At 36.3% G+C, this 23,955-nt stretch overlaps 1 protein-coding gene across 2 annotated transcripts in view; it reads left to right on the top strand.

The window, feature by feature from the left end:
• otud5a (OTU deubiquitinase 5a) overlaps positions 1–23,955 on the top strand; it is a 63,905-nt gene that overhangs the window by 32,852 nt on the left and 7,098 nt on the right. For both annotated transcript variants that reach the window (XM_056464041.1, XM_056464040.1), the window contains exons 3-7: positions 9,918–9,982; positions 10,074–10,230; positions 10,640–10,788; positions 17,687–17,872; positions 21,541–21,745. In XM_056464041.1, coding sequence (XP_056320016.1) covers positions 9,918–9,982; positions 10,074–10,230; positions 10,640–10,788; positions 17,687–17,872; positions 21,541–21,745 — 762 coding nt within the window. The remainder of the gene's footprint in view (positions 1–9,917; positions 9,983–10,073; positions 10,231–10,639; positions 10,789–17,686; positions 17,873–21,540; positions 21,746–23,955) is intronic.

Genomic DNA, 23,955 nt, shown 5'->3' with positions numbered 1-23,955 from the left:
CCACCATTCTTTTACTGTAGGGGTGTTATTAGCCTGGTGGTGAGCGGTGCCTGGTTTTCTACAAACGTAATTCCTGGCATTCACTCCAAAGAGTTCAAATTTATTCTCATCAGAGCAGAGAATTTTGTTTCAGATGCCTTTTGGCAAATTCCAGGCAGGCTGCTATGTGCTCCTTACTAAGGAGTGGCTTTCGTCTGGCCACTCTACCATACATACTGGATTGCTGCACAGATGGTTGTCCTTCTGTAAGGTTCTCCTCCCTCCACATCGAGTTATTGATCACCACCCTGGCTAAAGCCCCTCTCCCCTGATCACTCAGCTTGGATGGCCGGCCAGCTCTAGAAAGAGTCCTGATGGTTCCAAACATCTTCCACTTTCGGATGATGGAGGCCACTGGGCTCATTGGAACTTTCAGAACAGCAGAATTTTTTCTGTAACCTTCCCCAACCTTGTGCCTCGAGACAATCCTGTCTCTGAGGTCAACAGACAATTCCTTTGTCTTCATGCTTGGTTTGTGCTTTGACATGCACTGTCAACCCTGGGACCTTATATAGACAGGTGTATGCCTTTTCAAATAATGTCCAATCAACAGAATTTACCACAGATGAACTCCAATTAAGCTTCTGAAACATCTCAAGAATGATCAGTGGAAAAACAATGTACCTGAGCTCAAATTATAGCTTCACGGCAAACGCTATGAATACTGATGTACATGTGATTTTTCAGGTTTTCATTTGTAATAAATTTGCAACAATTTCAAAAACTCTTTTTTCACATTGTCATTATGGGGTATTGTGTGTAGATTTTTGAGGAAATAAATTAATTTAATCCATTTTGGAATAAGGCTGTAACATAAAACACTGTGGGAAAAGTGAAGCGCTATGAATACTTTCCGGATGCACTGTATATATAAGTGATTTGGCATAAAGTTATTCAAACTAAGCTATTTTTTAAAAATCAAATCAATTGGATATTGGGGTTAAACATGAAATTTCATCTTCAATTTTTGAATCTTTGCAAATACAGGCTGTTATTCATTATTATTTTTTTTTACCTGGTCTTAAAGAGGTCTGTGAAAAGTCCTACACTTCCATTCATAAACCATGCGGAAACTTAAGCACAATTTGAGAAATTGAAACAAAGTTAACATTAAGCTTTAGAATGAGTGTTTCTATAAGCAGTACTTGAGCTGACACGAACAAAAACTGATGAGCATTATGAGCTTCGGTTGAAGATAATCAGACTTTTCACCTTAATGTTGTCACTTTTTTTATCTTACAGTTTTAACCTAGAAATGGGTCATAATCTTGAGTTTTTCTTCTTCATTTTAAAAAATCCCTATGGATTACATCAGGTTTAGTTTCTTGATGAGCTGTCATTTCATTAGCATTTTCTGTTCTCAGCAATGCGCCCATGTTGTTTACACACACTATGACACACTTCCTCCTCCTGAAATACGTGAATGAAGCTCCTAAACTCTTGGGTGTGTGAAGTTCCAGGGAATCTTTGATAAATAAGATTCTTCTAACTCGTCTCATTGTAATGTCACGTCGGCCCTGCTTTCTGTAGATAAAACTTTATCGGTGACCACCAGACCTCAAGGGCAGGTCTAAGCTCTCTTCTGCGAGTGCAATTAAGGCCTGCCTCTTTCTCAGAATCGAGACGCTATCTGCGGCCTCCATTAGTGGAAGTGAGGTTGTGGTTTCTGCTTAGTGGACCCAGGCTCTTCTCATTTCTCATGAATTTTATCGCTGCTCTTTCGGGGTAGATGAAGTCCTCTATTCCGCTTTTTTATACAGTGTCTACCTCTTCTCATCATTGTGTCCGCTGGTGGGAGAGAGGTCAACCGCTTGCTTTCAGTGTTGGGAAATGTCTCATTGCAGGGTGATCGTTGCGGTGGGCTTGTTGCATTTTCGGTGCAGTTGAGACACTTGTTTGAATGTAAACAGAAATGTCAGCCCGAGTACTATGTTGGTTTGCATGCTCAGAATAAAGACACTGTATTTAAGTTTATCTTATGTAGACTGAAGCTATTTATTTACATTTAGATTCCGATAAATGAAGCATGCAGTGTTTTATTAATTGTGCAGCTTGCATGAAATAGGTACAAAATAGAATCAAATTCTAGTCTTTTTTCAAAATTTAGCCATGTGTACATTACATACAGTGCTCAGCATATATAAGTACACCCCCCACAAATATCTCATTTAAATTAATAATTTCCATAGAAAGCTCTACAATATTATATTTGTGCATATATTAGTTTAGTCAGTACTGAAGCCAAATCTGGAGCCAATCTAACAAATTAACTTACAAAAAATGGTTCAAAAATTAGTAACCCAAATTTATATCTGGAAGAAATATTTAATATCATTTTCAAAAATAGCAAAAATAAAGAGAAACAAAAAATATATACAATTTTGTTGAAATTTTGTAGGTTGTAATTTATTTTTGCAATATTTTGCATGTATTTAAATGTATTATCTTTCAATTTCTAAAGATTTTCTGTGACTAAAATATTAGCTTAATAAATATATCAGTTTAATAAATCTGTTTTGTTCAAATGCACCAATATATATTACCCATATTCACTGAGAAATGGATAAAAATATTAATTTTCAAAAAGAGGTGTACTCATAAATGCTAAGCACTGTATATAAAATAAAATAAACAGCCCTTAATATTTAAGTCTGTTACTCTTTTGCGTTATTTTTCTTTAAATAACTTGATCATTTACTCAATTGATTTGTTTACCGGTACTCTATTAGCATCGCGATACTATCGCTCCAAAATACTGGTGGTGTCACTGTTGTTTGTAAACGGTAGTATCTTCATTAACTTCATTAATCTACAATACATAACGTTGGATGTGGAAAAGTCACTAAAAGGCTCACACGTTTTTTCAACGATAGACCATTTTATTTTAATAGTCTGTGGAGCACTTTAAGGTTGCACGTTTTCTAATGTTTTCTGACGTTTGAAGCACACACCTAAATTGGTTCATTTCAATATGATTTAGTAGAGACAACAATCGTAACAATCTCTTTAAAATAGTCACAAAATGAAATTTTTAATTACTTTGAATTGTTACCTGATAAGACAGAAAAAATCAATAGATTTCAATTGACCACAGATCATAATTGCATTCTGTGACTCAATAGCGTTTCTGTATAGGCCAATCATGATGACAAAAATGTCTGTAGTCAGTCCGGGCTGCAAGTATCCAGATCTGAACATGCCCTGAAGGAAGTGGGAAGCCTTAAACATTAATTAGTGTGCAAAATTTGGGTAATTATTGACCCAAGCACAACATGCTGCATGAGTTTAATGCGTATCCACAGCATGGTGCAGGATGAATTAAATGCTGAAGTTTGTCTAAACCTGTGCTAACCTTTATTGTGCTGAACATATTTTGATTTTCATGTTGGTGTTCTGTATTTTTTGTTCAAGAGCAGGAAAATAAAGTAAAGGTTTTGAGTAAATGACCATAAATTTTTTGTTTTTGAACAGACTATGCCTTTGAAATTGGAAGAACTGAAGTTTAGTTTGACACAATACTCAAGGAAATACTTTTCTTTGGTACTGCTCACTGTTTGTCCATGCAAACTTTTCAAGGCATCACGTGGCAGCAACACTGTAGTAAAGCTGTTTGTTATTCAAATCCGGGGCAAAATCAGGAAAAAACGCGAAGGCAGGTGTTTATTATCACAGATGAGTCAGACTAATGCAAACGAGCGCAGGGAAATCCCTGACTCTCCCCCGCAGCACCCACTGAAGCTGGGTCTGGTTATCCACTGCGCTGTGTGTGTAATGAATGGAAAGGGTAAGACAGATGGAAATACCAACAACAGGCCAAATGCTGAACCAAAAGCATGCCCGATTCCCCAGCTGCTATGTGAGATCAGATCTAGCTACAGACGGCTTCAAATGTCAGCGTCCTGAATTTAACAAATGAGCCTGTGTCTTAAAGTCTTACTGCACCTATTTAAAGAAGACGTTTAATTGTTGTAAATCCAGACAAAAGAGTTAAAATGGCTTAAAAACTCAATTTTAAAGGCTTTAATGGGATAGTTCAGACAAAGATGTAAATTCTGCCATTATTTACTCACCCAGATTTTAGAAAATGCTGCTTGCTGGTGCTTTTTTACTTCTATAGTATTTTTTTTTCCCTAATGAGTGCAAGCAACCAGCATTTTTCTAAATATCTTCTTTTGTGTTCAACAGAAGAAAGAAGCTCATAATGGTTTAAATCCACTTGATGGAGAGTAAATGGTGAGGTCATTTAAATGTTTGGGTCAAATATCCCTTTAACCCTCCTGTTGACCTAACTGGGCACCATCGGGCACCATTTTTAAAGCAGAAATAACTAAATAATGTTTTTTTTTCATCTTGAAATTTGAGAATCTCCCGCATCTTCTTCTTTCATCATGTTCACACCCAAATGGTTATAAGAGACATGTTTAAGGGGTTATATGCAACATCCTTCATTTATTCTCTTAGCTAAGGAGAGATCTTCACTTAAGTATCATACTTAGAGGGAAAATGTGCTTTATGCATTATAAAGCTTAAAGCATCAGAATTGATTCCCTGTATCAGCCAATCATCATGACAAAGGTATCGCTACTCTGTATGGACTGCAAAAATTCTGATCAGAGCATCCCTAGAGAACCGTGCATACAGAAATCTAACACAATACTAAAGATAAATTAGTGTGTCCTATGGTTGGGCGATATTGCAAAAAAAAAAATCATGATATCATGTTTCATATCATTCACTATCAATAATTATTGAATATTGTTTAACAATACATTGAAGAATATTAGGATTTTTTAACCTCTTTATTTTAATTAACCAACATTACTAAGGCAAATAGTTTTAATAGTCAAAAACTAAAATATTTAAATAAAATATCTGATCTCTTCATTATAAAATGAATATACGTGTTGAAGAGACTCGTAAACTTGATAAATAAAATGTTATACAGTGTGTGCAATGGTAAAGTGTAAATACTGAGCAATCAAAGCAAACTTCAAGGTGTGAATAATAATGATAAAGTAAACCTTAAACTCTGTAAACAACACATATTATGATAATCAAATCTGAGCTTTTACATAATGAAACTAATCATTATTTAAATACATATTGCAGCATTACAAATTGTGAAGTTGGATAACTACATTATCCACTATGCTAAAAAATTGTTCAGATGGGGTGCTAGTGGCTGGGATGCACTAGAAAAGAAACCAAAAAGCCATTCTGGCGACATCCTTAAATCCTTTTTTATTTACAATCTACTCACTGCTGCTCGCCACCACACTCATTTTTGAGTGTGTTGTTATTCTGACCTGAAGTGACAAGCGCATGGATTTCTTGACTTTGCACTCACGCTCCCCTGGCGTCTCTCGTAACTAGGTAGCCATCAAGTGTTTTTTTCAGAGAATGACAAATAAACAAAACATTGCCGCAGCTCCTATGCAAGTTTATAAGGAAAAGTAAAAAGCACTGCAGTGTTTAGGTGCGCTGTGTTTGTCTGAGGTAATTAGTCTGCAGTTATAACTGAAATGTGTGTGTTCCATGTGAAGCTGATTGGTTAGTTATACTTGCATCAATTGCGGTGCGCTTGCAGCATTCGGAAAAGTTAAGATGCTTTCAACTAGGTGAGGCTAGAAAATGATCACGGTTCAGGTGCGCGCCACTTGCACAACATGTGCACGTCGCACATAATTACCCAAGTTGCGCAAGTTGCGCAATGCTTCCAAGGCATGTGCTCAGCAGCCACATTTTAATAAAACTATAGTGCTACATACCAAAACTTTATATCGAATCTTTTGTTATCAATATTGACAGTGGTGATTGGTCAATAAATATCGATACCGATTTTTATCGCCCAGCCCTTGTGTGTCCATAAATGCTTAAATGAGAGTCACATTTTTCCTGAGCAAACCCAGGGAGGGACATCTATATCGAGCTCATGAAAGCAGCATGAACCTGCCAGAAAATGTGAGTATTGTTTTTGACATGAACAGAACGACAGGTTCTTTCAGATCAAATTAATATCCCACGAAGCACAACATGTTCACTCATTGCAATACATGAAGCATTGTTTAAATCAGTGAGATATTCAGTCAGTCATTGGAATGCAAAACATTCTTTTTTTCAAACATCCTATTCTTTTTAATCAGATAATGCACAGATAGGCTCATGAGGGCCTCTTCGGGGAACTAAAAAGTGCAAGTTTCTTAAAATAAAGCACCTGTGTTGATATATTTATCTGAACTGTCACTTTGAGCTTGTTTTTTTTTTACCAATGCAAGTGTGGCTTCCGTAGATTCAAAAGTGTCACAACAGAAGTGGGTCGAAACTGCGAAAGAGGAAATTGACTAAGAGATTCTCAGAATCTTTGCGGCTAGCGGTCATGTGACTAGCTGGAATGCGCTTTGAGCTGAGGCTCTTTTGCATATCGCCGCAGTGTGAAAGGGAAGGCGTAGGTCTCTGAGCGGAGCCGGTATGCCTGTTTGTTTACATCTGCACCATATTTTGGGCCTCTTGTCTTGTTATGAGTCACCCGAGGGGACACAAATGAGTATGATAAACCCGCCAAAAAGTGGCGCTTGCAGAACGGCCGGTCTTGCATGCATGCGTTACTGACTTTGCCTATAATCAAACCCCTGAGGATTACTCAGTGGATAGTTGCACCTTGTAACTCTGCAAGATGTTAATGACAAAACATTTTGTTTTGCAGACCACTTCTTTTTTGATTTTATGTTTAAGTTTTGGTTTTGAGCAATTCCAACAATATGGATGTGACATTTGCAGTAAAATCTCAAAACACAAATTCACATTAGGGGTGTGAACCTAGACTGGTCTCATGGTTCGGTTCAGTTACGATTATCATGTCATTGATTCGGTTCAATTCGATATCTCAGTGCATCATGGTGCATTGACAATGCTTTCCGTACACGATTAAATTTCTTATTTTATGAGTAAGGGAAGGATGGAACGTGACATTGACAGGCGGATTGGTGCAGCAGTAATGCGGTCGATGTACCGGTCCGTTGCGGTGAAGAAGGAGTTGAGCCGAAAGCTCTCGATTTACCAGTCAATCTACGGTCCTACTCTCACCTATAGTCATGAGCTTTAGGTAGTGACCGAAAGGACAAGATCTCAGATATAAGAGGCCGAGATGAGTTTCCTTCACAGGATGGCAGGGCGCACCCTTATAGATAGGAAGACCCAGGACACACTTGAGGGACTATGTCTCTCAGCTGGCTTGGGAACACCTCGGGATCCCCCCGGAGGAGCTGGAGAAAGTGTCTGGGGAGAGGGAAGTCTGGAGTTCTCTCCTAAGACTGCTGCCCTGTGACCCGGCCCGGGAAAAGTGGTTGAAAATGAATGAATGAATCTATAAATATGGTTATATATTATTTGTAATACAATTTCGTTCTTTAATACAAGCAGCAAGATCTATGAACTGTATCTTTAATTTGACCTGCTCAAAGAAAACACTCTTTGAATGTTTTAAACAAAACTCAAGTACATGCACAGAAGACAGCATGAGCATTTATAGCAAATAAACTAATAAAAATATTATTCCACTTGCTTTTTGTGCGCTGTGGAGCGAGTTTTTACACTCCCATGATTGGTCATTGTCTTCACCTGCTCAACAGAAAGAGCTGCGATTGGCTGAAGATGCGTGAAGAACGGCTGTGGTTACATATGCCTCATAATGTGCGGTTATCACAGGTAATCTGTAATAGACGCTGTGTATAAAACTCCCTCTACAGACACACTCATGACTGAATCAACAAGTATCACTTTAACAGCCAAGAGGAGTGGATAAGTTATCTCACAAACACGCCAATGGGTCAAATGTCCAAATTGAGAGAAAGTAAGAGAGAGAGGCAAAGATGGAGTTTTACAGCTTTCATTTTCTCCCTAGTTGTGAAATAGCGACTTGTGTGCTGTAGTTCTTCAGGGTCAGTTAAAGACTGTCCAGCAAACTCACAAGCAGTGAATTTTGCACAATTATATGCTTTTCAAGTAGTTGGAGTGTTTTATTTACTTGTCATCGCCTCTCACGCTATGGTATTCTACCGCGACATAGCTGGACATTACTGGACCGATATCGAAGTGTCCACGTCAGCATCGCAATGCATCGAAGAAACAATAAATTTTGACACCCTACTTCACATACAGTTCAGTTCAGTTTTTCTTTATTTTTAATAGACATGCGTCGATAACCGGTTCCAAGGTGTACCGGTTCCAAGGTGTTAAAACAGCCAAAATTTTCTGCTTTACCATTCCTAAGATATATGGACGATTTTTTATGTACTTTTTATTTGTTTGTTTTTTAGGACAACCGTATCTCCAGCAGAAAAGATCTCTAAAGATTCTGTTTTAAATTGTACAGAAATCTGTGTTTTTATTTACATTTACATTTACATTTAGTCATTTAGCAGACGCTTTTATCCAAAGCGACTTACAAATGAGGACAAAGAAGCAATGTACACAACTATAAGAGCAGCAGTGAACAAGTGCTATAGACAAGTTTCAGGTGTGTAAAGTCTAAGAAGCAAAGCATTAGTAAAACATTTTTTTTTTTTAAGAGATAGAGAGAGAGAGAGAGAGAGAGAGAGAGAGAGCACAGTTAGTGGTATAGCCAGAGAGGCAGTTGCAGATTAGGAAGGAAAGTGGAGACTAAACAGTTGCGTTTTTAGTCGTTTCTTGAAGACAGCAAGTGACTCTGCTGTTCTGATGTAGTTAGGGAGTTCATTCCACCAACTGGGCAGATTGAATGTGAGAGTTCGGGAAATACTAATACTAATTATACTAATGAAGACAGCAGAATGATTGATTGAATGATTTATTTGAAGTATTTAGCCTGACATCCCAGCAGACACACCATCATAAGACGTTAATAATAGGTTAGATGTAGGTCGTGACGTCAGGTGACCAAAATTCAATGTCTAGCCAGCATCTAAGTACAACATTAATTTGATGTCCAATAATGACGACAAATGACGTTGATATTTGTCTAGCCAACATTTTAAACCAACATCATATTGATGTCAAATACTGACATTTATTCATCATGGCAACCAAAATCCAACGTCTAATAGATGTCATAGTGGTAACGGCCACACAACATCAAGCTGTAACATCATTAGACGTTGATATTTGGTTGATTTTGGGTTGGACATTGACGTCAGCCTGACGTTGGGTTCTGACATCAACCCGACTTTTCAATTCCAAACAAAATGCAGCATCCCTACGATGTTGGGGTACAACGTCAATCTGACATCAAGTTGATGTCCTGTGCCTGCTGGGATATTTACTGTTTCAAAATATTGTAAATGTTTCTCAAAATAAAAAATATGTTCAAAGGGGACATTTTTTACCCAGACATTTAAAAAGAATACATTTTAGAGTAGTAATATGATGACAAATACTATTTTTATTTATTCTTATTTATTTATTTATTTATTTATTTATTTATTTATTTATTTATTTATTCATTGTTCTGTCATTTATTTTCAGTGTAAAATTATTACTTATGTTTAAATGCCAAAAACTTTTTTCACTTATTTTTAAGTCGAAAGAGAAATGTACTATTGTTTGTTTTTTATTATTATTTTGTGCTGTAGTATTTGGTTACTGAGCAGCAATAAATAACACTTTAAAATATAAAGAATTTTCTAAACTAGTATTGTTTTAAAATTAATTAATTAATTAATGCACAATAATCGTGAAAACAGTGAAACAGTGATTATTCCTCAAACTGTAATCATACAACCAAACTATAATCGTTGCATCCCCATTGTGCAGCAGACATTACAATAAATGCAATAAAATGTTGCCAATGCTAATATATTAGTCATATATTCACTCATAACCCTGCTATTGTTTTCTTTCTACAGCTGATCAGGTTTACGGAGACCAGGATATGCACGAAGTCGTCCGCAAGCACTGCATGGATTATTTGGTACATGGTGTTATTTCTTCAGTGTGGATCATCGATGTGTATGGAACCAGTTTAATTAAATTAATACTTTTTCTGCGATATTTGCTTGCAGATGAAAAATGCAGATTACTTCTCAAACTATGTGACAGAGGACTTCACTACATACATCAACAGAAAGAGGAAGAACAACTGTCATGGCAACCACATTGAGATGCAGGCAATGGCAGAGATGTACAATCGGCCAGTTGAAGTTTATCAGGCCGGCACAGGTTAGTATGATTTGCATGATGGTGCCTGTGAAACTGAACTATGGACATTTAATTATGGATTGCACTATGCGGTTGCCTTAATGATAAATACTAGGTTTTTGATTATTTTTCTTCTAAATCATATTTGCATGCACTATGTTTATTAGACACTAGACCAGGGATGGGCAAACTCGATCCTGGAGGGCCGGTGTCCCTGCATAGTTTTGCACCAACCCTAATCAAACACACCTGCTTGCAGCTTTCTAGTGATCTTGAAGACACTAATTAGGGTGTTCAGGTGTGTTTGATTAGTGTTGGAGCAAAACTCTGCAGGGACACCGGCCCTCGAGGATCGAGTTTGCCCGTGCCTGCACTAGACACTGTCGAGACCCATAAGTTGACCTGTATATCTAAATAATTCTACTTTCAGAACCAATCAACACGTTTCATGGCATCCATCAAAATAACGACGAGCCAATCAGAGTTAGTTACCATCGGAACATTCACTATAACTCTGTAGTGAATCCCAACAAAGCCACGATTGGAGTTGGGCTCGGACTTCCTGCCTTCAAACCCGGGGTGGGTACATGCAAGTGAATGAATAGCATTTGCAATCTGTTTTCATGATCTGATTTATTTTTTTATTTTTGAGTGAAGCAGGATATCCAATGAGAAATAATTGCATTTATATATAAAAAATCGTTACATATGGTCAAATGGGTCAATGTACAATTTTATAAAATCCAATCCTCTATTTAAAATATGCTCAACGGCCACTTTATTAGGTACAACTGCTTGTTAATGCAAATTTCTAATCAGCCAATCACATGGCAGCAACTCAATGCTTTTAGGCATGTAGACACGGTCAAGACGATCTGCTGCAGTTCCAACTGAGCATCAGAATGGGGAAGAAAGGTGATTTAAGGGACTTTGAACGTGGCAGACAGGCTGGTCAGAGTATTTCAGAAACTGCTGATCTACACATATATATATATATATTGTACTTGTATATATATGTATATATACTTGTATGTTTGTACATGATACAAATTATATATCAATTTAAATATATATGTAACAAAATTGTTTTGTTTCTGTGTATGTGTGTATCACATATACATAATAAATATAAATATAATACACACACAACTATTATGTCAAAACAAACTTTTATTTTGGATGTGAATAATCCTGATTAATCTTTGCCCAGCACTAATAATAATCAGTGTTATCCTCCATTGAAAAGCAAGTCCTTCTAAAGTGTTGTTTAGGTGAGAATAGGCGGTGATTGTTTGCGACTGTGCTGTATTTTAAATGTGAAAGATGTTAATTGCTCTGCTTGACCCTTCTAAGGTCGACACTTTGGTGTTACTACTGTCTATGTGTATTCCTTCACGTACGCCTGCAGTGCTTTTATAACATGCACTCATTCCTATTTAAATTAAACTGGCTGAAGCAAGTTCTTACTGAAACCCAAAAGGCATTGTGAATCAAGAAGTCCATTGACAATAATGTTCCTCCCATTCACTCAAGCAGCTCCGTCAGCTGATCCACTGTCTCAATCATCAAAGCCACAAAGAGACAACAAAGTGTGACCTGCAGTGTCCCATATCTCAGACTGCACCGGGGCGGAGAAGAGGGGGTGGGGCATTCCTCATGTTGGTGGTTTTCGGGAGAAGGCCTATATAACAGCACACTGTTTTGTTTACGTGCCACATACCTTGTGATAATTTAAGCCCAGCAGATCAAAGACAGATCATGCCTTCCTATCAGAAATAGAGGCGCAGTATGTAAATGTGTGCTGGAGCTTTCGGACTGATCTGTGGCTACCGCTGATGTGCATATTTCCATTATCACTCTTCTAAAGTGTCAATCAACAGCTTTGTAACATTCTCCTGATAAACTAATACACTACCACCCAGCAAAAGACGACAGTGGCTTCACATAAACATTTTCTGAGGTGTTAGATTAGGTAAGGGGTTAGTCCCTGATTTTTTTTTTTTTAATTGACTAGCTTATAGCAAATATAATGTTTTTACACCAAATTTATTTATATTTATTTATTTATTTTTATTTATTATTTAGGTTTATGCATATAAATTCATATATATATATATATATATATATATATATATATATATATATATATATATATATATATATATATATATATATATATATATATTATTGTAAACTAATTGAATTAGTATGTTGTTGTAATTCTATTATTGATCTATAGTATAAACAACTACTGAAATTGATGGTCCAAGCAGAAGTGTGCTTGTTTTTGTGATTGTTTTAGAACTTCCGATTCAGTTGTCCATAGAAATGACTTGGAATAATAAATGGCAGAAAACGGTCAAACCACTTGTTTATCAAACAAGTGTGTTCATGACTATACAGACAAAACAGAACAATATAGTAAGAAAATATCAGGTGGCAACCTCAAGTAGCAGAGCGAGCTGTTATTAATGTCTAAAAATGAATGGAAATGAATGAGACTGGAAGTCTCAAGCCAGAAAGATTCAAATGGCTGTGCCCACTCTTACGCAAAGAATAAGGTCAACAGTAATGCAGACAAATGACCCAATACTGTAGTTTTTTACTACTATACACTGATAAAGAAATGCCTTTCTTACTTAGTTTGTCTGTGTTATTTCTAGTCCAAATATCTAGAAATTTTTGAATCAAGAAACACTTTCTAGACAAGCAAAACGTGCTTTAAGAAATAAAATGTCAAATTTAAGTGAGTCTGTTTTTAGCAAAATATTCTTATGTCAAAAGGAAAAACAAGATTGTTTTGCTTGCCCAATTGGCGGATTGTTTTGCTTGTTTTAGCGAAAAACTCACTTAATTTTGGCATATTATTTCTTTAAACAAGACTTGATTTAAGAATTTTTAGATATTTGGACTAGAAACAAGACAATACATGCAAGTAAGAAAAGCATTGCACTGTAGGGAATATAAAACTAAAACACACCACAGTTTGCTGTAGTAAAAACTAATGTATACTATAATATTTATTACAATCAGTTTAATATAGTTAAAACTACAGTATGTTGGAGCATTCATTAACTAAGAAAGTTGTAAATACTCTAGTATATACAGTATACACTACTTGACAAAAGTCTTGTTGGCTATCCGAGTTTTAGGAACGACAAATAATAACTTGACTTCTAGTTGATCATTTGGTATCAGAAGTGGCTTATATGAAAGGCAAATTTAAAATTTAAAACAAGCGTTTAAAAATTACGCTTATTTCACCAGAATAAAGTATGATCATGCCTTGATTTTTAATTATTTAATTAGGACAGTAAGGTCTGACTTTGCTTAGACAAAAGTCTTGTCACTTAACAGAAATAATGTCCAGTATAGAATATAAAATCATGGTGCAGTGGAAAAAGAAGTAATATTGTGTATGACTCCCTTGAGCTTGGAGGACTGCATCCATACATCTCTGCAGTGACTCAAATCACTTATTAATAAAGTCATCTGGAATGACAAAGAAAGCATTCTTGCAGGACTCCCAGAGTTCATCAACTTTCTTTGGATTCATCTTCAATACCTCCTCCTTAATTTTACACCAGACATGATCATTAATGTTCATGTCTGGTGACTGGGCTGGCCAATCCTGGAGTACCTTGACCTTCTTTGCTTTCAGGAACTTTGATGTGGTGGCTGAAGTATAAGGAGCGCTATCCTGCTGAAGAATTTGCCCTCTCCTCTGGTTTGTAATGTAATGGGCAGCACAAATGTCTTGATACCTCAGGCTGTTGATGTTGCCATCCACTTTGCAGATCTCTCGCACACCCCATACTGAATGTAACCCCAAGTAATGATTTTTCCTTTGAGAATCTTGGGTCAATGTGGGTTCCAATAGGTCTTCTGCAGTATTTGTGATGATTGTGATGCAGTTCAACAGATGATCATCAGAAAAATTGACCTTCTGCCACTTTTCCAAATGATCAACTAGAGGTCAAATTATTTATTGCTCTTACAACTGGGATCGACAACAAGACTTTTGTCAGGTAGTGTACAGTTTCCTAGATATTCCCACAGTATTGTTAAAAACACTAGTATTTACTATAAATTACTATATTATTATTATTTCATGTGGCGGTCAAGGGATCATGTGCTACAAAACATAAATAACCAGTGAGCTGCTTTATATCTCAGGCACTTGATGTGCATCTAGATGTTATCGTCCTGGAGCTCCCCCATATTACGGTCAGTTGGTTTAATATAACAGACGGTGAATACTCTGGTACGCTGTTCAGACACAAACGCACTGTTCCAGAGCTCAGAACATGAAGTTCAGCTCAGAACAGTGAGAACAACAAGAGATACATCTTAAAAGCAGGAAACAGAAATACACAACCCTGTACTTGTCCTGAATTATTAGCCCCCCTGTATATTTTTTCAACAATTTCTGTTTAACGGAAAGAAGATTTTTTCAACACATTTCTAAATTTCTTACACATGATCAAATTGAAAACTGCAAAATATGTTTTGATCTTGATCATCTGTAGTGATGTTGAAATTACATACTGCCACATGACACAGAACAAGCTGTTGTCGAGTCTACTAAATGACAATTGTAGCAGTCTAAATGTCTCTGTCAACTCACTGTTGAAAAGATGCATGACAGTTGTTCCATTATTGCTTGCTTTGGACACTCTGCAAATACCTTGTTTTGGGTGGAGGAATGGCCGATTTTACTGTCTCCTAATTAGAACTGAATATAATAAGTATTATGTCTTTTTTAATGATGTAAAGGATTATGGTTAGGTAAGACAACAGTAGGGAAACTGTATATTTATGTAGTATGCACATTTAAAAAATATAATAATGCGTGTTGCATAAACCACTGTTGAAGTTCAGGAGCTAGATTTGTTAAGTCTTCTTAAAGTAGAAGATTAAGAGTAAAAGATCTTCATAAGAATGTAAATTGAATTCTTGAATATCTTTCAGTCATTCATTCATTCTACCTATATATTCTTTCTTACTATAATTTGATCTATCCATCTATCTATCCATCCATCCATCCATCCATCCATCCATCCATCCATCCATCCATCCATCCATCCATCCATCCATCCATCCATCAATCCATCCATCAATCCATCCATCGCTGTATTGCTCTATCTATCTATCTATCTATCTATCTATCTATCTATCTATCTATCTATCTATCTATCTATCTATCTATCTATCTATCTATCTATCTATCTATCTATCTATCTATCTATCTATCTATCTATCTATCCATCTATTCATCTATCCATCTATCCATCACTATATTGATCTATCTATCTATCTATCTATCTATCTATCTATCTATCTATCTATCTATCTATCTATCTATCTATCTATCTATCTATCTATCTATCTATCTATCTATCTATCTATCTATCTATCTATCTATCTATCTATCTATCCATCGCTATATTGCTCTATCTATCTATCTATCTATCTATCTATCTATCTATCTATCTATCTATCTATCTATCTATCTATCTATCTATCTATCTATCTATCTATCTATCTATCCATCTATCTATCTATCTATCCATCTATCCATCTATCCATCACTATATTGATCTATCTATCTATCTATCTATCTATCTATCTATCTATCTATCTATCTATCTATCTATCTATCTATCTATCTATCTATCTATCTATCTATCTATCTATCTATCTATCTATCTATCTATCTATCTATCTATCTATCGCTATATTGCTCTATCTATCTATCTATCTATCTATCTATCTATCTATCTATCTATCTATCTATCTATCTATCTATCTATCTATCTATCTATCTATCTATCCATCTATCCATCTATCCATCTATCTATCTATCTATCGCTATATTGCTCTATCTATCTATCGTTTATTCATTGCAATATTTGTTCTATATTCCATAGTTTGTTTTATCTTTTGGTCATTTGTCCTATTATTTGTTTGCATGTTATTTCTTAAAGGGTAAGTACACCCCAAAATGAGAATCATGCTATTAATCAATCACCCTGATGTCATTCCAAATCACTGAGCCCTTCATTCATCTTCAGAACACAACTGGAAAAAATCGAAGAGCTCTCTAAGGTCTCTGTAGACAGCAATGGTCCTGAGAAGTTCAAAGTCTAGAAAAGGAACCAAAAACATGTCAACACATTCCATGTGACTACAGTGGTTCAACTGTAATCATACGAAGCTCCAAGAACACTTTTGTGCACCAAAAAACTTGTGAAAACAGCTTTATTTGTTTATTTTTGTCTTATTTTTTACGTCAGGTCAGATTGTGCAGGGTGTCTGCAGGCAACACATTAGAATCAGCAGCACAACAAACAAGCGTCATAAGTAACTCGTAGTAGACACACACCCTGACTTGAGGGGGCAAACAAACTTGTTTTTAGTTTTTTTTGATGCACAAAAGTGTTCTTGGAGGTTAATTTAAAGTGACCCACTGAAGTCACATGGAATGTTTTGACGATGTTTTTGGTTCCCTTTCTGGATGCAAATGCCTTTGGACCATTGCTGTATATGGAGGATTAGAGAGCTCTAGGATTTCATCTATAATATTTTAATTTGTGTTTCGAAGATCATCAAAGATCTCAATGGAATAAAACGACACAAGGATGAGTAACTATTAAAACATTATTCATTTTTCAGTTGGTCTAACTTTTTAATGTCTACTGTTCTATTATTCGTTCATTTTCCTTCAGCATAGTCCCTTATTTGTCAAGAGTCGCCACAGCGGAATGTACCGCTAACTATTCCGGCATGTGTTTCATGTTGCGAATGCCCTTCCAGCTGCAACTCAGCACTGGGAAACACCCATACACTCTCACATTCACACACATACACTATGGCCAATTTAATTTATCCAATTCACATATAGTGCATGTGTTTGGACGGTAGGGGAAACCGGAGCACCCGGAGGAAACCCACGCCAACACAGGGAGAACATGCAAACTCCACACAGAAATGCCAAATGTGACCCAGTCAGGACTCAAACCAGCGACCTTCTAGCTGTGAGTTGACAGTGCTAACCACTGAGCCACCGTGCCACTCATTTATTTATTTAGTAAGTTGTATTTTTGTTCTGTTATCTTTTCATTCTGATAGTAGTTCATTCTACTTTATAACCATTCTAACATTTTATCTATCGTTGACTTTCTTGTTTATCCATCCAGATTTGATCCATTTTGACTTGAATTGTGTGAAAATAGATGTGCTGCAATGAGATCTGTTTTAAAACATCTGATTAAATGAGTGTCTGTCAGTCACTCTCAGAACGTGTCTCTTAAAAATGACCTATTGCTTCATTTGAATTTAGCTCAAACATGATTTTACACTTCCTACAATCAGCTTCTGCTCTGTTTGAGCAGAAAAACATTCTCACCTGTCACCTGAGGCCTAAAGCTGCGACCTCTAACCCTTCCTTTACATCTGTGTTTCTGTCTCTACGCAGTTCGCAGATCAGTCACTCATGAAGAATGCCATCAAAACGTCAGAGGAATCCTGGATTGAGCAACAGATGCTGGAGGACAAGAAGAGGGCCACAGATTGGGAGGCCACCAATGAGGCCATAGAAGAGCAAGTGGCCAGAGAATCGTATTTACAGTGGCTTCGAGATCAGGAGAAACAGGCACGACAGGTGTGAAATCCACGCATTTTAATGCTAATCCGACTAACTACCTAAACAACACATCTCATCAAGTCAGAATCTTGATTCACAGACTTTTTTGAATGGTTGTCAGTAGGATTCAGGTAAATCACGTGTGATGATTGCCTCTTGAAAACCTTTCACGTCATGAACTTTTTCATTTCACTGAATCGTTTTTAAGAAGTCACACATAATAGCTGATGACCACTTCATTCTACGTGGAGAATCCACATAGGTAAAGTCTGTCATTTATGCCGTGATCATGTGGTTTGCGTTTTCACACTTGAACCACCTGTGAACAAGACCCTTCTTCACAGAAGCACTTGCATTTCTTATAAATTCAATTTGAACTTATTGACACTAAGGTATTAAAGGGAAACTTAAAAATGTGCTGCTAAATTAAATCATGTTTTTAGGAAGTGTCTTTTGCTCACAAATGCTGCATTTATTTAATCAGAAATCCTTTAAAAACATTATTTTGAAGTATGTTTTCAATTTAAAGTAACTGCTTCCTGTGTGAGTTTAATTGAAGTGGTATTTCAATCCAGTCACATGGTCCTCTACTAATGCTGCTCTACTAATATTACTAGTCATTATCAAATGAAATATATCTCATTTTTGTAAATATCAAATTAAAATATATATATTTTTTATTTTTAAATATATATTTTATTTTATTTAAATTTATTATCATTATTTTATTTTAATCATTCACTTAAAACAATGATTGCTTGTTCAAACTACTTATTTAAAATGAGTTGAAACAACACAATTCTTAAGTTTTTTTGGGAACCACTTAATTGCTTTATGTTCAATCAACTTAAATGTGTAAAAACAATTAATCGATTTGTCCTGGGACAAGAGGAAGGAATTGTGTGGAACCCTGCATTGTTTACAGTGTTGTTAATGATCGAGCACAATAATAATAATAGAGCTTCAAGTCAGCAAATTATGCCGAGTTCAGACTGCATGATTTTCAAAGTAGTCGTGTCACAGAAGTTTTCACACTGCGTGACTATCTGGGGTAGCGTTCAGTTGCTGCTGTGTTTACACTGCAAGATGGATTGGCGACAGGTTTCGCATGACTTTACAATAGGAAGAATCGCAGACAACTTTGTTTCGGTCTGAAAACTACGTCTCTCACAACCAAACATATGCGAGAAGTGACATGGTAACGTAGTATATCTTTTATTAACTACATAATGAGAAAGAAGCCTTTAGTGGCGTAGAAGATGTACTTATTTTGCTCCCCTGGGTTTTGAAGAGAATTAGCAATTTCTCCTCGACTTTATTTCTTTTTGGACCCGGTTTTGATATTGCTCAGATGACACGTCACACAGACACAGGTGCTCCTGCCAAATTTACACAAGTTGTTCCTCCAGTTCTTGGGTCTAAATAGAAGGAGTTCTCCCCCAACCTCCCGCTGGCCTGCAGATCCCCATACTAGTGGATGCTGCTCTCTCATTTTCTGTAGGTGATCGCCGATGTTGTTTTCAGTCAGAACTAATTTCACAGGGCATGATTTCAATCGCAGACAGGTCCAGATATTTAGCCGCCAAATATCTCACAAGCATCGGCGACTCATCTGCGATTCTCTCCGATCGCGTCTTTGATAGTTCACACTGTGTGATCGTCACTGACGTGCACGAGCACCGATTTGCCTGTGATTTCAGGCTGTAATTTCTCAAAACCTGTCGGTGAGTCAAAATCAGGGCTGAAATCATGCAGTCTTAACTCGGCATTAGCATGGTTTCTGTAGCATAGTATGTTAATGATGCTGAAAAAGGAGCTTTGAATCACATAAATTAATCACACTTCAATATATAGTTGCATTGAAAACAATTTTAAATTGTAATATTATTATTTCGTAGTATTTAAGGGATAGTTCAGCTATTAATGAAAATGAATGGCTATTTACTTTCCCTTGTGTGGTTTTAAATCTTTATCAGTTTTATCCGTTATCATAATCTGGATATAAATTTGTCTGATTGCTCTGCTCTTCTGAAATAATTCACAACTTGTCTTGATGGCGAATCTCCTACAGAAATGACAGCGACTCTTTATAAGTTTGTGTGTGTTTGAGTAGTTGCTGTCATGTGATGTTCGTTTGACAGGACGGACTGTACCTCGTGTTCGTTTCACACAGATTACAAAACCAAGTGCACTTGGTTCATTAAAAAACACAGATGACATAGTTTATATGGAAATAATTCTTATGTCAGTGAAGCAAGTATTTACAAAGATTCCAGTGTGTTTGTTGACCACCAAACTGTCGTAAAAACACGTCTGGTCCGAGCTTCTCCCCTGGTGAAATGTCAGTCTATAGCGATCGATGATTGGCTCCTGTACTAGTAGGCGGGGTTTCATTCGCCATATTGACTGTTACACTTTTCCCTATTCAAAACTATACGAGTGTCTCGACTATGTCTTGTGTATTCTAGAGTCTTTGGTTGAACTCAAAATAAGATATTTTGAAAAATGCTGGATGATGGGATTCAGTTGCTGCAAAGCGCTTAGAATCACCAAGAGGCGACACTCAATAGAACATTCCATTGCAACAGCAGCGCCCAGCAGCAGCCCCGCAATTCCGCCATTTTGGAGTGAAAGCGATCGGCCGTCCATTGGATTTTATTGCTGTCGCGATGGCTAGCAGCTGCTTTGTTTTTTATTTATTTATTTAAAAAGCACATTAAAGCTGAGATACAACCTGAAAGATGACAATACAAAATTTACTATCACAATCAGCAGCACTTTTAATAGTTTATTTTACAGACTTATAATATACTGTTGTTCTATTGGAATTTTCATTCCAAAATGGCCGCCGCACCATCTATTGGCTGATTCCCATATCTCACTAGAGTGTGGCCTCTTGGTGATTCTATGCTCTTTGGTAGCTGTGTCTCATTTCAGAGGCGGCGTCCTCCAAAGGATGCATTTGAAGGGCGCTGCATCATCACGGCGTGACAAAGGCTGTCTCATTTTTTTTTAAAATTCTGAGGCTCCTTCAAATTCAGCCTCAAAATGCGTACTTTGTTTCCCAAGTAATGAAAGATACAACCGGTGGATCCTTTGGGACCTCAAACATCCCAAGATTCATTGCGTGCTGAATGTTTTTTAAATAAAACTCTGGATTATATGTATGGTTTAGGTTTATTTTACTTGGATTGGATTTTACTTTTTAGCCTTCAGATCACATAAAAAAAGTTTTAAAATCGCTTTGAAAAAATTGAATAAAAATTTTATTAGCGCTTATTAACCTTAACATATCCTTCGAGGGTGCAGCCTCTTAAATGAGACACAGCTATTGATCTCCATAGTGGGCAAACATTACAATGGATGTCAATGGGTACCATCAACCATTTTTCAAAATGTCTTCTTTTGTGTTTAACACAAGAAAGAAACTCAAATAGGTTTTGAACAAGTAAAGGGAGAATAAATAATGACAGTGATAATTTTTTTGTGATTAAACTATCCTTTTAATGCTTTTTATCATGTTTTTGATCAAATAAATGCAGCCTCGCTGAGCAAAAGTCATCCCAAACTTATAAGCACTAGTGTACCTTGCGTAAACATTCTGTAAATGCCCTGATCTAAGAATGTTAACTGTTCTCAAGTGACAAAGTGGCTCATTTGTGAATGAATGTGTTTACTGTTGCCAGCCTCGTAAGGCCAGTGCTACGTGCAGCTCTGCCACGGCTGCGGCCTCCAGTGGTTTGGAAGAATGGAATGCTCGATCTCCACGGCAACGAAGCTCCGCCCCTTCTCCGGAGATTCCTGATCCCGCGCACTCAGACACAGCGGCCAAACCCCCATCCCCTGCCGGAGCCCTCGCTCTGTCCAAACCTCCGTCGCCCTGCGCACCAGGTCTGTTATCAGGAGACGCTGTCATTAGCATTATCAGGCCAACTGGGTGATGCATTTCCTCCAGCAGGACAATATATAGAGTAAATGCCACATGCTGTTTGCTGATAATTAAACTAATTACAATGGAAAATGGTGTCAGGAACATGCCTGGTTTATATTTCAGCCCAAAATCTAAAGGGATCTATACAGTTGAAGGCAAAATTATTATACTCCTGTAAAATTTACATTCTTTTTCAATATATTTCCCTAGTGATATTTAATAGAACTTTCATTTAACTTTCTCAGTATTTCATATATATATTTCTTCTGCATAAAGTTTTATTTATTTTATTTAGGCTTTAATAAAAGCAGATTTTTAAATATTATAATTCATTTTTTAAGGTCAATATTATTAGCCCCTTTAAGAGACAGTTTTCGACTGGCTACAGAACAAACCACTGTTGTCCAATGACTTGCATTTTTGATCAAGTTAATACATCCTTGCTGAATAAGTGTTAATTTCTTAAAAAATATCAGCTTAGTGACTCCAAATGTTTGAATGGTACTTTATATGAATAGAAAGGTACATTTTAATTTAATATAAAATACTGTTTTACATGAATTATTAATATTTATTTTGGCTGCAGTACCAGATATGACCACCAGATCATACCCAGTTTCCATTTCCTATGTTTTGAGGAATAATAATAATATTTTTTCATACTTTTGACAATATTTGTGAAGTAAACAGACAATTCTGAAGTAGTATGGGAAGTTTGGTTGTATTTGATTTGGATTTAGCCTCTAAAAAAAGTTTTTTACATGTAGATTGCTGTAGCAAAGTAATGCTTTATGAGTGTCCTTGTTGCAAATTAATAAACAACTTTGCTCCGTAATATCTATCAAAACCTCAGACAAGTTTTAAGCTTTTAAATCGTATAAAGTTATATGATTTCATGATTGCTTTATGTTTAGAGTACAATATTATGGTTTAAAAATGCATAATGAAATTAATGAGAATTATCAAGTATAATTATTATCAAAAACTCATCAGAGCAACATTTTATTGTTAAATGTTGTCAATTTTAATGGAAAAATTGTTTATTCGTTAATATATTTTTGTTAATTCATTTTTATCATCTGTTCATTCTATCTTGCATTTGTTTGTTTGGTCTGTCTTCTGTCCATTCTTTTTATTGTTAGTTTGTTCTCTATAATGTTTGTCTAAAAAAAGTTTAAAAAGTTAAATAAGACAATAGTTATGAGCCTTTGTTCATGAAAATAATAAAACAATAAATGTATATTGGCGACGTAGTGGCGCAGTAGGTAGTGCTGTCGCCTCACAGCAAGATGGTCGCTGGTACGAGCCTCGGCTGGGTCAGTTGGCGCTTCTGTGTGGAGTTAGCATGTTCTCCCTGCGTTCGCGTGGGTTTTTTCTGGGTGTTCCAGTTTCCCCCACAGTCCAAAGACATGCGGTACAGGTGAATTGGGTAGGCTAAATTGTCCGTAGTGTGTGAGTAAGTGTGTATGGATGCTTCCCAGAGATGGGTTGCGGCTGGAAGGGCATCCGCTGCGTAAAACATGTGCTGCATAAATTGGCGGTTCATTCCGCTGTGGCGACCCCCGATTAATAAAGGGACTAAGATGAAAAGAAAATGAATGAATGAATAAATGTGTATTTGATTATATTACATAAAATATTTTACAAAACCTGTTTTAGCCAGATATTTACAGAAAATGAAAGCTAAACCTGTAAACAAATTATAACCCAAATTTGAAGTCGATATCTCAAAAAATGAGCTTTCAGTAAGATTTTGTTTGGCTGCAGTACCAAACATGACCACCAGTTGACATCAGTTTTCATTCCCTATGTTTTGAGGAAATTAGTCATATTTTTTCAGACTTAGGGCAATATTTGTAAAGTAGACAGACATTTCTAAAGTAGTATGGGTAGTTTGGTGGCATTTAAGTTGTATTTAGCCTCTGAAAAAACATTTAAAATACTTTTACATATGGATTGCTGTAGCAAAGTAATGCTTTACAACTTGGGTTAGTGTCCTTGTTGCAAATTAATAAATAAATTTACTCAATATCTATAAAAAAAACAGTAACCAGATATAGAAACTTGACAGCTTAAGCTTTCAAATGGTTTATAATTTGTCATGATTGCTTTTTTTAGACTACAATATTATAGTTTAAAAATGTAAACGTAAATGGTCCCACAGGTTGTA

This window comes from Danio aesculapii, chromosome 8 (genome assembly GCF_903798145.1).
Source record: "Danio aesculapii chromosome 8, fDanAes4.1, whole genome shotgun sequence".
Lineage (NCBI taxonomy): Eukaryota > Metazoa > Chordata > Actinopteri > Cypriniformes > Danionidae > Danio > Danio aesculapii.
The sequence above is the reverse complement of the archived record's forward strand: the minus strand, read 5'-3'. Positions and strand labels throughout refer to the sequence as shown.